The sequence below is a fragment of the Rhinopithecus bieti genome, unplaced genomic scaffold (assembly GCF_001698545.2).
Source record: "Rhinopithecus bieti isolate Rb0 unplaced genomic scaffold, ASM169854v2 scaffold_15006, whole genome shotgun sequence".
NCBI lineage: Eukaryota > Metazoa > Chordata > Mammalia > Primates > Cercopithecidae > Rhinopithecus > Rhinopithecus bieti.
In genome coordinates, this window is record NW_016808074.1 from 810,496 (window position 1) to 823,037 (window position 12,542).

Consider the following 12,542-nt stretch of genomic DNA (forward strand, 5'->3'; position numbering starts at 1 on the left):
TTTTTTGAGACGGAGTCTCGCTCTATCACCCAGGCTGGAGTGCAGTGGCCGGATCTCAGCTCACTGCAAGCTCTGCCTCCCAGGTTTATGCCATTCTCCTGCCTCAGCCTCCCGAGTAGCTGGGACTATAGGCGCCCGCCACCTCGCCCGGCTAGTTTTTTGTATTTTTTAGTAGAGACGGGGTTTCACGGTGTTAGCCAGGATGGTCTCGATCTCCTGCTCTCGTGATCCACCCGTCTCGGCCTCCCAAAGTGCTGGGATTACAGGCTTGAGCCACCGCGCCCGGCAACTGTCCTTTTTATATATATTTATTCTATTAGTTCTGTCCCTCTAGAGAACCCTAATACAGGTGGCCACTCTTGTCTTGAACTCGCTAAGGCAGAAAAAGCCATAGAGAATAGACATGACATGAGCAGACCCAGAGAGAGAAGCCAGGACACCATCATGGTGGTTCTCAGTTCCTACACCAGCCCCTCATGAGGCACAGCTGGAAATCCTACCTGAGTTTGCAAAACACCCCATTTTCTTTTACCACCTTCTCCTTTGGCTGGGAGCCAAAGAGTACTCTGTCTTTAGCCCAAAGAGATACAGGGAGACCAGATAGGAAGAGGTGAGAGTAGAAAATGACTAAAGCTGTGAGAAAGAGGCAAGGTAGGTTCTAGAGGCCTCCTTGTGCAGCCAGGCCTGGAGTCAGAAGGTGGAATGAACAAGTGGCAGGTCACCTGCATGGTGAGGCGGGGAAGGAAGGCCTTACCCAGAGACACCAGGAGCCCACAGTTTTCCAGCATCACCTCCTGGTATAGGGTCCGCTGAGCTAGGTCCAGCTGCCCCCACTCCTCCTGGGTGAAAGTCACAGCCACGTCATCAAAGGTCACAGACACCTGGAAAGTCAAACAGAGTTAGCAGTATTGGCCTTTCAGCTGCTGAATGTGATCACAGATTGTGCTCCACTGGAAAAGTTGTACAGTGATGGAGGCCTGGATCACAGAGCACCTCCTGAGGGCCTAGCTCTGTGCTGGGCTCGAGAGGAAAGGGAGATGCTCTGAACATAATGAGGAGAGAAACCTCCTATTTAAGAGCCATTAGAGAATGACACAGGACAACGGAAACAACTTGTGGACTGTGAAATACAGAAACTAAAGGCTCTAAAACGACAAGGAAATGGGGAAATGGTAATAATAGCAACAAAGGTTACAACAGCAGGACCTGAGTCTCACTGGTCCAGCTGGGTGCCTGCCCCATGTTGAAGGCTTCACATCCTGTGTTACAGTGACTAGAAGTCCCTAGCTCCAAACACTTGAAACCGACACTTGACAGCTGTTACCTCAAAGACATAATTTCATTTCTCTGAGCCTTGATTTCTAGATCAATACGATAATACTTCCTTCCCACCAGTAACAGTTGTTAAAGAGAAAGTATTCAATGCTCAGCGTGCTCTGGGATTTTTATTAATCATTCCACAGCCCCTGCAATCAACACCATCATCACCTTCACAGTCACTCGATGCTAAGGAAGTTCTATCAATTCACCCGGTCACGTATCTCACCACCACAGATAGGATCTAAACATGGGGTTACTATGACTCACAGTCTAAAAGCGTAACTCCAACACTCCCCCAACATCAAAGCAAGTCTAATGTGATGAAGTTACAAGCATTTCCACTCATTTCTGACATTAAGTCCATTTCAATTAGCCCTGAAAACGTATCTGTGGGCCGGCCATGGTGGCTCATGCCTGTAATCCCAGCACTTTGGTCGAGGTGGACGGATCACTTGAGGTCAGTTGAACACCAGCCTGGCCGATATGGTGAAACCCCGTCTCTACTAAAAATACAAAAATCAGCCAGGTGCCGTGCTGCATGCCTGTAATCCCAACTACTTGGGAGACTGGGGCAGGAAAACTGCTTGAACCCAGGAGGCGGAGACCGCAGTGAGCTGAGATTGCGCCACTGCACTCCAGCCTGGGCGACAGAGCGAGACCCTGTCTCAAAACAAAAAAAAAAGTATCTGTGAATACGGGCACAAAAAGCTCAGCATTCCTCACTGACCCCACAGAGCGGCACTGGAGGGGCTGCATCTACCTGGGGAATGACAGGCCCCAGAACAGCTTCCCAGGCCCTCTGGGATCTCCCTGGGTCTCCCAGAGCCCCCAGGGAAATTCCACAATGAACCAACCATCAGCCTATTTCCTTGCTGGGTTCCGACAGAACTTGTCTAGGACGCCAAGATACTTTGGGGCCACGGAACACGAGCGGCCAAGGATAATGCAGGCTGTAGCGATGACAGTAACGGCATCTGACTGGCCACAATGTCTGTACTAGCTGCGGATGGGTAGAAAGTCCAGGAAAAGACCACACACGCTTACCGTCCATGTCTCAGCAGCCGCAGGAAACCATGGCAACCTCACACACCCTCCTGAGCCTCCTTAAACATACACCTTGTCTCTGACCACGCATTTGTCGGCCTGCTACTGCCCTGCCCTGCCCTCCCCTTCCCCTCTCAGGCCCCCAATTCCATGCTGGAATGAGACCTGGTCCACCAGAGAGGATGCTTGCAGGCCACGGATGATGGGAGTCCCCAGAGCAAGCGTCATTCACTCAACCACCTACGGAGCTCTTTCCAGTAGGCCCAACACCCTTTACGGCCAGGTATAAATAAGTGGCAACCAGCTCCACACACCAAAGCGAACGACGACTGCAAAGACAAATATAGGGGATACCTGGGCTCCCACCCACTTCGGGAACCGCCTCCGCCCTGGCAAGGAGGCGGCAACTGCGAAGCCACCGTCCACTCACCTGGGCCCGGTCCGTCAGCACCGCTGCCGCCATCACGTCACCCCCTGGGCCGCAGAGCTGGGACAAAAGACCCCCGGGCGGCTTGACGGACCCCACCTGTGCCCGGCCCTGGCCGGTTGCCCGGGGCTTCCAGGCGCGTTCGGGGCCGCCGCCTCCTCGGTGGCAACCGCGTTCCAGACCCAGGGCGCCGCCCCTGGCGACCGCGGGGCTGAAGGGCGGGGGAGGAGAGACCGCGGCTTCACGACGACCCAGGAACAAGCCCCTGGAGGCGGTCAGGCTCAGTCAGGCTCGTACAAAGGTGCGGCGGGGATTCCTATCCTCCTCCCCTGCTCGGTCCTGACTAGCCACCCGCAATGCGGTCCCGGCTGAGGCCCCTCAGTGGCTACACACTGCTCGGGACAGAAGGGCAGAGGAAAATGGCGTCCCCGGCGAACAACCCGGAAGTCCCGCCCCCGCCGGCGTGGGCCGTCGGAGTCGTCCCCGTCCTAGGCCGTCATTGGCCCAGCTCCCGCCGCTCGCATAACGCAAGGCCTTCTAGGTAGTGTAGTTTTCCTGACGTGTTCGCCAATGGGAGGAGCGCTTCCAGGCTCAAGTTTTCCTTCCAGGGAAAGGCACTCCAGGACCCGAGGAGATGCTCCAGACCCGCCTCTTTACGGTGGGCACAACGCGAGGGGAAGTTGATGGAGGGAGGGAACCGAGGGGCAAGGGTTACACTCCATTCTTCTCTCGGGAAAATCGGAGCTTGGGAGACAGGGATTTTACTTCAGTTCAGGGCACAGGCAAAGGCGCACAACTGGGTCCTCAGCTCGCCTGGCGACTGACCCCCTTTCAGATCCCTCCTCCCCGAATCATCATCTTGGAAAACACAAAAAAGTAGCCTAATGACTGAGTGGAAGCCCTGCCCTGACACATTGTGTGCGCAAACTGCCCTCTTTTGGGCTTTCTTTGGACGAGTGCAGCCTCCACGTGATGCAGGGAGTCATGTATTTGGCCCAGACCACACAAAATGTGGATTTGCCCACTTCTGAGGTGGGGAGGCTGCAAGTGGAGGAGGCTCGGAGGCTCAGGATGGTTAGTTTGAAATGTCTACAGAACCACAAAGTATCTCTGTCACAGGCAGTTCAACTTGTGACTGAATGCTGGAAGGTTTGAGCACGGATATATGAATTTAAGAGTTATCTTACACTGTTATTTCAAGTCATGATACTGAGTGAGACCATCAAGGCAATGCATGTAGATGGAGAAGAGAACACACAGAGCATGAGCCGGGGACCAACTCTACATCATTAAATGGTTGATGACAGTATTACCAGAAAGGCCAGGCCTTGCATCTGGATCCTGCTGTTTGCTGCACAGAAGGCCAATCAGCAAGACAACGAGTATTTTCAGGGATGAAGACTTTATTCGGTGCTGCAGCTGAGGAAAATGGGAGATCAATCTCAAATCCCTTTCCTCAACTGACTAAAACTAGGGGTTTATACATCAGGGAAGAAGTGTAACTATGTGTGAGAAAACAGGAATTAGGAAGGGGTAAGGAAGAGGAATGGGTCAACAGGCAGCAGATGGTCAGTTAGGCAATCATGATGGGTAAGGGGTATAGCATCTCGTTTTCCAGATGTGGTAATCCAGTAAGTTTCAGTTTCTTTATACTATTTGGGAAGGCTGATGCTTGGTTTCCTGAGAAAGGAAATCAGATAAGACAAAAGTGTCTCGAGTTTTAGGAATGGGAGGCTCAATGTCTATAATGTGTTTATTCAAAAGAAACCATAAATATCAATTCTATGGGACACTGGAGCTGGTTTCTATTTATCAATTCCTTGATCATGGGGAATCTGGACATGATCTTTCTGGCTGCTTTATGCTGAGGAGGGGTATTGTGGGTGGCTGCATACCATAGATGACCACATGGCCACTCAGATGAACTCAAAGGTTAATCTAACACTATAGGCCAGGCGCGGTGGCTCAAGCCTGTAATCCCAGCACTTTGGGAGGCCGAGACGGGCGGATCACGAGGTCAGGAGATCGAGACCATCCTGGCTAACACGGTGAAACCCCGTCTCTACTAAAAAATACAAAATCTAGCCGGGCAACGTGGCGGCGCCTGTAGTCCCAGCTACTCGGGAGGCTGAGGCAGGAGAATGGCGTGAACCCGGGAGGCGGAGCTTGCAGTGAGCTGAGATCCGACCACTGCACTCCAGCCTGGGCGACAGAGCAAGACTCTGTCTCAAAAAAAAAAAAAAAAAAAAAAATCTAACACTATAGTTTTCTTTTCTTTTCTTTTTTTTTGAGATGGAGTTTTGTTCTTTCACCCAGGCTGGAGTTCTGTGGCACGATCTCTGCTCACTGCAACCTCTGCAGTGAGGTTCAAGTGATCCTCCTGCCTCAGCTTCCCGAGTAGCTGGGATTATAGGTGCCCACCATCACACCTGGCTAATTTTTGTATTTTTAGTAAAGATGGGGTTTCACCATGTTGGCCAGGCTGGCCTCGAACTCCTGACCTCATGATCCACCCACCTCGGCCTCCCAAAGTGCTGGGATTACAGGCGTGAGCCACTGTGCCCAGCAGCACTATAGTTTTCTTTGGAAACACAGTTTTTCTCTCTGTAGTCCCTGACTTCCATCAAAGGCAAATCATAGCAGGAACAACCTACCTGCAAAACAAGCTTCAGTCCCACCATACTTATCCAAACAAAGTACAGCAAGAATCACTGTTCGTACAGTTCCTCCTAAATTGGCTTTGCTGGAACCCTTCACAAGGAATCTCTCAGACTCGACATCCAAAGACCTCTCAAGCCCAGCCAAAGATCTGTCTGCACCTGCAAATACCTGCATGAATTGGGTGAAACCCCCTTTTCTTGAGGCCCCCAAACATCTTGAGGTTCCTGGGCCTATCAGAAAATGACACTGTATTTACTACAGGCCAGGAACCCTGCAAGGGAACTGTGTACACAAGATATGAGGCCAGTCCTTCCAAGAGCTCCCATCAGCTGCATAAAGTCAGTCTTTTTTTTTTTTTTTTCCGAGACAGAGTCACGCTCTGTCACCCAGGCTGGAGTGCAGTGGCGCTATCTCAGTTCACTGCAAGCTCTGCCTCCTGGGTTCACGCCATTCTCCTGCCTCAGCCTCCCAAGTAGCTGGGACTATAGGCACCCACCACCATGCCCGGCTAATTTTTGTATTTTTAGTAGAGACGGGGTTTCACCATGTTAGCCAGGATGGTCTCAATCTTTCGACCTTGTGATCCACCCACCTCAGCCTCCCAAAGTGCTGACATTACAGGCATGAGCCACCATGCCTGGCCCATAAAATCAGTCTTAATTCCTCAAAGCAGTCTCTCACCGTCAAAAATATGCCATTCCTTGTCAAAGCCTTGGGAAAATACCCAGTGCCTACAATTGTGTTATAAAATAACATGGATTTTAAAAAATAGAGATAGGGTCTTGCTCTTTTACCCAGACTGAAGTGTAGTGGCATGATCCTAGCTCACTACAGCCTCAAACTCCTGGGCTCAAACAATCCTCCTGCCTCAGCCTCCCAAGTAGCTAGAAAACAGATTCTTGAGAAAGATTTACAAAATTTCTCCTGACTCAAAACAAAACAAAAGAATCAGCAACATTTGAAACACACACAAAAGTAATAAAATAAATTCAGTCCTTGAAATAAATATCTGTGTTTGTGTGTGTGTGTGTGTGTGTGTGTGTGTGTGTGTGTGTGCCATTTCTCCCTAATTCCGTTTCTCAACTGCATGCATCCTTAACTCATGAAAGATACTTTTTACCCTCTTGGCTCCACAGTTAATGGAGAAAAAAAAATCAAGAGTGACTTCTAAGATTGCTTAATATACTATATAATACAATATTTTTATTTATAATGAAATAATTTAGTACAGTCCATGAAACTCCTGCTCTGCTTCATACGGCATAAACAAATGTATACATAATTATATATTTTACGAATATATCAGCCTTCTAGTTAGAGTCCTGGAAGTTTTCTATCTAGGCCAGTAGGACAATTTCCAAAGTTACCAGAAACTTGAATTCAAGAGTTCTTTTTATTAACTCTCCCAAAGAAGCCCTGGACTGTAGCTGACCGTGAGCCACCTTTGGAGAAGACTCAAGGCCAAACAATAATCATGGATGACAAAAGTCTTAGGACAACCACAGTTAAAAAACAATGGACAAGGAAATTTGGTTATTTCTGTGACAAACGACTACGACACATGTACTTTTCTCAAATTTTAAGAGTGGGAGGGGGAGGCTGAGACGGGCGGATCACGAGGTCAGCAGATCGAGACCATCCTGGCTAACAGGGGAAACCCCGTCTCTACTATAAAATGCAAAAAACTAGCCGGGCGAGGTGGCGGCGCCTGTAGTCCCAGCTACTCGGGAGGCTGAGGCGGGAGAATGGCGGGAACCCGGGAGGCGGAGCTTGCAGTGAGCTGAGATCCGGCCACTGCACCCCAGCCTGGGCGACAGAGCAAGACTCCGTCTCAAAAAAAAAAAAAGAGTGGGAGGGTCAATTTCTATGTTTATTCAAAAGAAACCACAAATGTCAGTTCTATGGGACAAATGGGCTGGTTTTAACAAGAAACTGACAAGCTCACATTAGGAGTTCTAACTGTCCTCCCACAAAGGTATATTAAGCAATCTTAGAAGTCACTATTGGTGATTTTTATTTTCCATTAACTGTGGAGTCAAGAGGATAAAAAGTATCTTTCATGAGTTAAAGATTTATGCAGTTGAGAAATGGTATTAGGGAGAAATGGAACACACACACACACACACGTTTTATTGCAAGAAATGGGGGTCGTGTGTGGTAGCTCATGCCTGTAATCCCAGCATTTTGGGAAGCTGAGGAAGGAGGATTGCTTGAGCGTAGGAGATCGGTCAGAGTGGTGGGAGAAGCTGTAAGAAAAGGACGCAAACCTTCTGAAAGGTCAGATGTCTCTGCATAGCTTTGGGGGAGAATAAGCTGAAGGCAGCTGTTCTCTTACCCTGAGGCAGAGGGCAAGGAGTAGGTACAAGGAAGTGTAGGGGAATTTAACATAAACAGGCTTGTTTGCTTATGTTAACTAGGAACCAACCTTTGATCATCCATGAGCGAGACTGCTCCCATAAAGGGGGAACAATAATGTTAATTACCCACAGATTGTGTTGGCTCCAGGCTTTTGGCATTATGTCTGTACTGAATAAAAGCAAGCAGCCCCAGCTTACTGAGACTGCTCACTCTTCAGCAGTCCCCTAGCTGCTCTTACACTACATACCTGTGTCTGAGTACTCGTTTCATCCATTGCTCAGCCAGGGTCTACAGGACGGACCCAGCTCTTGAGGCCAGGAGTTAAGAGACTAGCCTGTGCAACATAGTCAGACCATTCCTCTACAGTAATTTTTTTTTTTTTTTGAGACAGAGTCTCACACTGTCACCCAGGCTGGTGTGCAGTGGTGCAATCTTGGCTCACTGCAACCTCTACCTCCTGGGTTCAAGCGATTCTCCTGCAATCCTCGTGTGATTGCCCTGTCCCTGCTGCTGGGCTTGAGCGTGGGAGGCAGAGGCTGCAGTGAGCCACGATCGTGTCACTGCACTCCAGTTTGGGCAACAAAAAAAAAAAAAAAAAGAAAAGAAAAAAAAGAAGGTTTTAAAGATACCATTAAGTAGCCTATAGCTCTAAACTCTGATCTGCTTCTTACCTAATCCTTTTCTTTTTGCAGGGGGCTGTTAGACACTCTTGCACTGCCCATAAACTCATTCAGCAACTTATTTCTAGGGATCTTATTATGCTTCCTAAAAAGCCCCAACATTTTCCAAGCTTCCTGGATTCTCCCAGCCCTTAAAAAGAGGACAGCTGGCCGGGCGCAGTGGCTCATGTAGGTAATCCCAGCACTTTGGGAGGCCAAGGCGGGTGGATCACCTGAGGTCAGGAGCTCGAGACAGCCTGGCCAACATGGCGAAACCCTGTCTCTACTAAAAAGACAAAAATTAGCCAGCATAGTGGTGGACGCCTGTAATTCCAGCTACTTGGGAGGCTGAGGCAGGAGAATCGCTTAAACCCGGGAGGCAGAGGTTGCAGTGAGCCGAGACCGCGCCATTGCACTCCAGCCTAGGCGACAAGAGTGAAACTCTGTTTCATAAAAGAAAGAAAGAAAAAAAAAAAGGACGGCTATACAGTTGAGAGAGAGATAGCTGGCCAATTCAGATTCAGAGTAGTGTGTCTGACAGGCTGGCTTTCATATGCAGATTTGATATCAGCAGCATAGTCAGCAAATGCCACCTGAAGCTCTGGTGGGTGCTTATCCATTGCCATGAGTGTCAGGATCTCTTCTCTCAGGTTGTTGCAGGAAGTGTGACCATATTCTTTATTATCTTTCCAAATTTGAGGAATCACTTCCAGCCGATTAACCACATCCCATGCTCGGAGATCTATCAGTGTTTGGGAGTGGGGGAAGAAGGCTGAAGGTATCAGGTATGCCACTTCAAGGTGACATCAATTTATTCCATCAGACAAATCAAATTGAAGAATGTGGAATAATAGAAATTACGCCGATGACCAGGTCCAATGAATTTTCGGTTGTCTCCAGTATTTAAAAGGCCATGTAGCTGGGTATGGTGGCTTACACCTGTAATCCCAGCACTTTGGGGGGCCGAGACGGGCGGATCATGAGGTCAGGAGATCGAGAGCATCCTGGCTATCACTGTGAAACCCTGTCTCTACTAAAAATACAAAAAAATTAGCCGGGCGTGGTGGTGCGTGCCTGTAGTCCCAGCTACTTGGGAGGCTGAGGCAGGGGAATCGTGTAAACCTGGGAGGCAGACCTTGCAGAGAGCCGAGATCACGGCACTGCACTCCAGTGTGGGCGACAAAGCGAGACTCCATCTCTAAAAAAAAAAAAAAAAAAAAAAGCAGGCAAGTTCTAGATCTTTGAGAGATGATGAGGATACTCTCATGGCTTACTGAAAAAACATCATCATCCAGGTCCTTTGGAGAAAATCTCTTTCCTATTAATTCATTCATTATATCATAGACGGTGAAGGATGATCCATTTGAAGGGCTTCCAGGCTTATAAAACAGCTGAATAAAATGAGTGGTTTTTTTCAAATGAGTGGTTTTTCTCATCCATCCCAGTTCTCCAGGAGACACCAGCAGATGTCCTATAATTCAAATCTGATGCTATCAACTTGGAGCCTCAGATCCCACAGGTTGAGGACTAAGTCCCGTAAAATTGCCCTTCACTTCAGATGCCAATCACAATCACCAGGTTGTGGCCTGTGCTTTTAACCAGCTACATTAGAATTGGTGTTCCCACAACCACCTAGAACTCATTTCTAGAATGGCTCATAGAACTCAGGGAAAACTTTGCTTATGTTTACTGTTTTATAATAAAAGATATCACAAAGGATACAAACAGCCAGATAAAAAAGATACATGGGGCAAGATATATGAGAAGAGGTGTGGAGCTTCCATGCCCTCTCCAGGCACACCTAATGTGTTCAGCAATCTGGAAAGCTAAAATCTTGTTGTCCAAGAGTTTTTATAGAGCTTCATGTCGAGCCACCCCATCCCTTCCCCTTCACAGAGGTTGGTGAGTGGGGCGAAAGTTTCAACTCTCTAATCTTTCTGGTGACCAGCTTCATCTTGAGTCTGTCTAGGGGCTCCACCCTAAGGCATCTCATTGGTATAAACTGAGATGTGATCAAAAAGTCATTAAAAAATAACAAAAGACATTTCAACACACAGGAAATTCCAAGGGCTTTAGGAGCTCTGTGATAGAAATCAGAAAGTCAAGCCTATTCGAGTTTGGAGAGGCTAACACTGGATAGCGTGAGCACCAATACAATGAGAGAAATAGATTATAACACAGCCGATAAAAATCCTCCAGTCCATGTGGCTTCTAAAATAATTAACTTAAAAAGGATGGGCTGGGCTGGGCGCAGTGGCTCACACCTATAATCTCAACACTTTGGGAGGCTGAGGCAGGTGGATCATCTGAGGTCAGGAGTTTGAGACCAGCCTGGCCAACATAGTGAAATCCCATCTCTACTAAAACAACAACAAAACAAAAACTAAAAAACAAAATTAGCTGGGTGTGGTGGCACACACCCATAGTCCAGCTACCTGGGAGGATGAGGCAGGAGAATCACTTGAACCTGGGAGGTGGAGGTTACAGTGAGCCGAGATCGTGCCACTGCACTCCAGCCTGGAAGACAAGAGTGAGACTCTTTCTCAAAAAAAAAAAAAAAAAAAAAAAAAAAAAAAACAGAAACAAAGAAAAGAAAACAGAAAAGAAAAGGATGGATGGGTAAAGTCCTTTACAGGAATGTCAACTTACAAGTATAAAATGTAAAGAAGTAATAGAAATAGAATCCCCACAAGCAGTGATCACAGATTCAAGGAATAATTGTCAATGGAGGCTAAAACTAGAGGGTGAAGTGGGGGGACTTAATATTATTCAGACATTGCAAGGAATTGCCCCACAAAGTACTTATTAATTACAAAGAAGAAAGAGTGGAGAGATCTAGTAGACAACATCTTAACCAAGTAGTCAAAGTTCAAATCCCCCAAATGGACAAAGTGTATACTTAGGGGCCACCTCATAGGACATAACAACATTGTCAATTCTGGGGCAAAACAATTGCGTTCATTGAATTATTGTTGGAACTCTGGAAAAGGTATACATTTTTCACAATAAATAACTTGTCCTCCAAATCGCCAATGTACTGAATACCTGATATTGGGCAAATTACATGTCTTCCTGGGCCTCAGTGTCCTCACATTAAAAATATGGAGATAATATTATTACTTATCCCCTCAATTGTAAGGTTTACAAAAAGAAAATACATAGTTAATAACTTTACTCAGGGCTCAGTAAATGTTTGCTATTTGGAATAAACTGATAGGAGGCTACATGCAATCTCTACTTACCTGTTTAGCATGAAGATACAAAAAAAAAATTGTTTTAATGTTAATACTGGTCAGCTGTGTCTGAACTTTTTTTTTTTTTTTTTTTTTTTTTTTTTTGAGATGGAGTCTTGCTCTGTGGCCCAGGCTGGAGTGGCAGTGGCGCGATCTTGGCTCACTGCAACCTCCACCTCCCGGGTTAAAGCAATTCTCCTGCCGCAGCCTCCTGAGTATCTGGGACTACAGGCGCCCGCCACCAAGCCCGGCTAATTTTTGTATTTTTAGTAGAGACGGGGTTTCATCATGTTGGCCAGGCTGGTCTCGAACTTCTGACCTCAGGTGATCTGCTCAGCTCGGCCTCTGAAAGTGCTGGGATTACAGGCGTGAGCCACCGCGCACGGCTTGTGCCTGAATTTCAAAGAGAAGAAGATAAAATGAGGCATGCCCCTTCTCCTTCCTATCATGGCCGAACCAGTGTTTCAGGTTAACTTTGCCATGCTTTTAGCTGAGAGGAGGGGTCCGTTCAGTTGGCTGGGAGCTTAGAATGCTATTTTTGGTTTACAGCTCTGTGATTCACTCGGGAGAGATGCGGAGTTAGGACAACAGGAGAGAAGCGAACCCGGACAGCAACGCCTCCCTGACATCCACCGCTCTGGCAGGGAGACCACGCGGCCGGGGCCCGCCCGACCGCAGGTCTCGGGCCGCGCAGCGCTAACAGCCGCGGGAGGGGGACCCAAACGTCAGTGGTCCCCAGAATCAGGACCCTACCTTGCTCCAGCATCTCGCCAGCCCTCCCTGCAGTCACTGAGCGCCGCGGAGAGGACCAGCCAGGCGCGCCCCGCCCCTCGAGCCCCG

General features: G+C 48.1%; 1 protein-coding gene and 1 pseudogene across 1 annotated transcript in view; both read right to left on the reverse strand.

Annotated features, from left to right (window-relative positions):
* The window catches only part of ZNF264 (zinc finger protein 264), a 20,897-nt gene extending 16,955 nt beyond the window's left edge, over positions 1-3,942 (reverse strand). The window contains exons 1-2 of the mRNA XM_017885454.1: positions 2,795-3,942; positions 755-881 (exon numbers count right to left, since the gene is read on the reverse strand). Of these exons, the coding sequence (XP_017740943.1) occupies positions 755-881; positions 2,795-2,827 (160 nt within the window). The 5' untranslated portion in view covers positions 2,828-3,942. The remainder of the gene's footprint in view (positions 1-754; positions 882-2,794) is intronic.
* A 4,539-nt stretch (positions 3,943-8,481) lies between these two features.
* Positions 8,482-9,905, reverse strand: LOC108537725 (pentatricopeptide repeat domain-containing protein 3, mitochondrial-like; annotated as a pseudogene).
* Between the last annotated feature and the right edge of the window lie 2,637 nt (positions 9,906-12,542).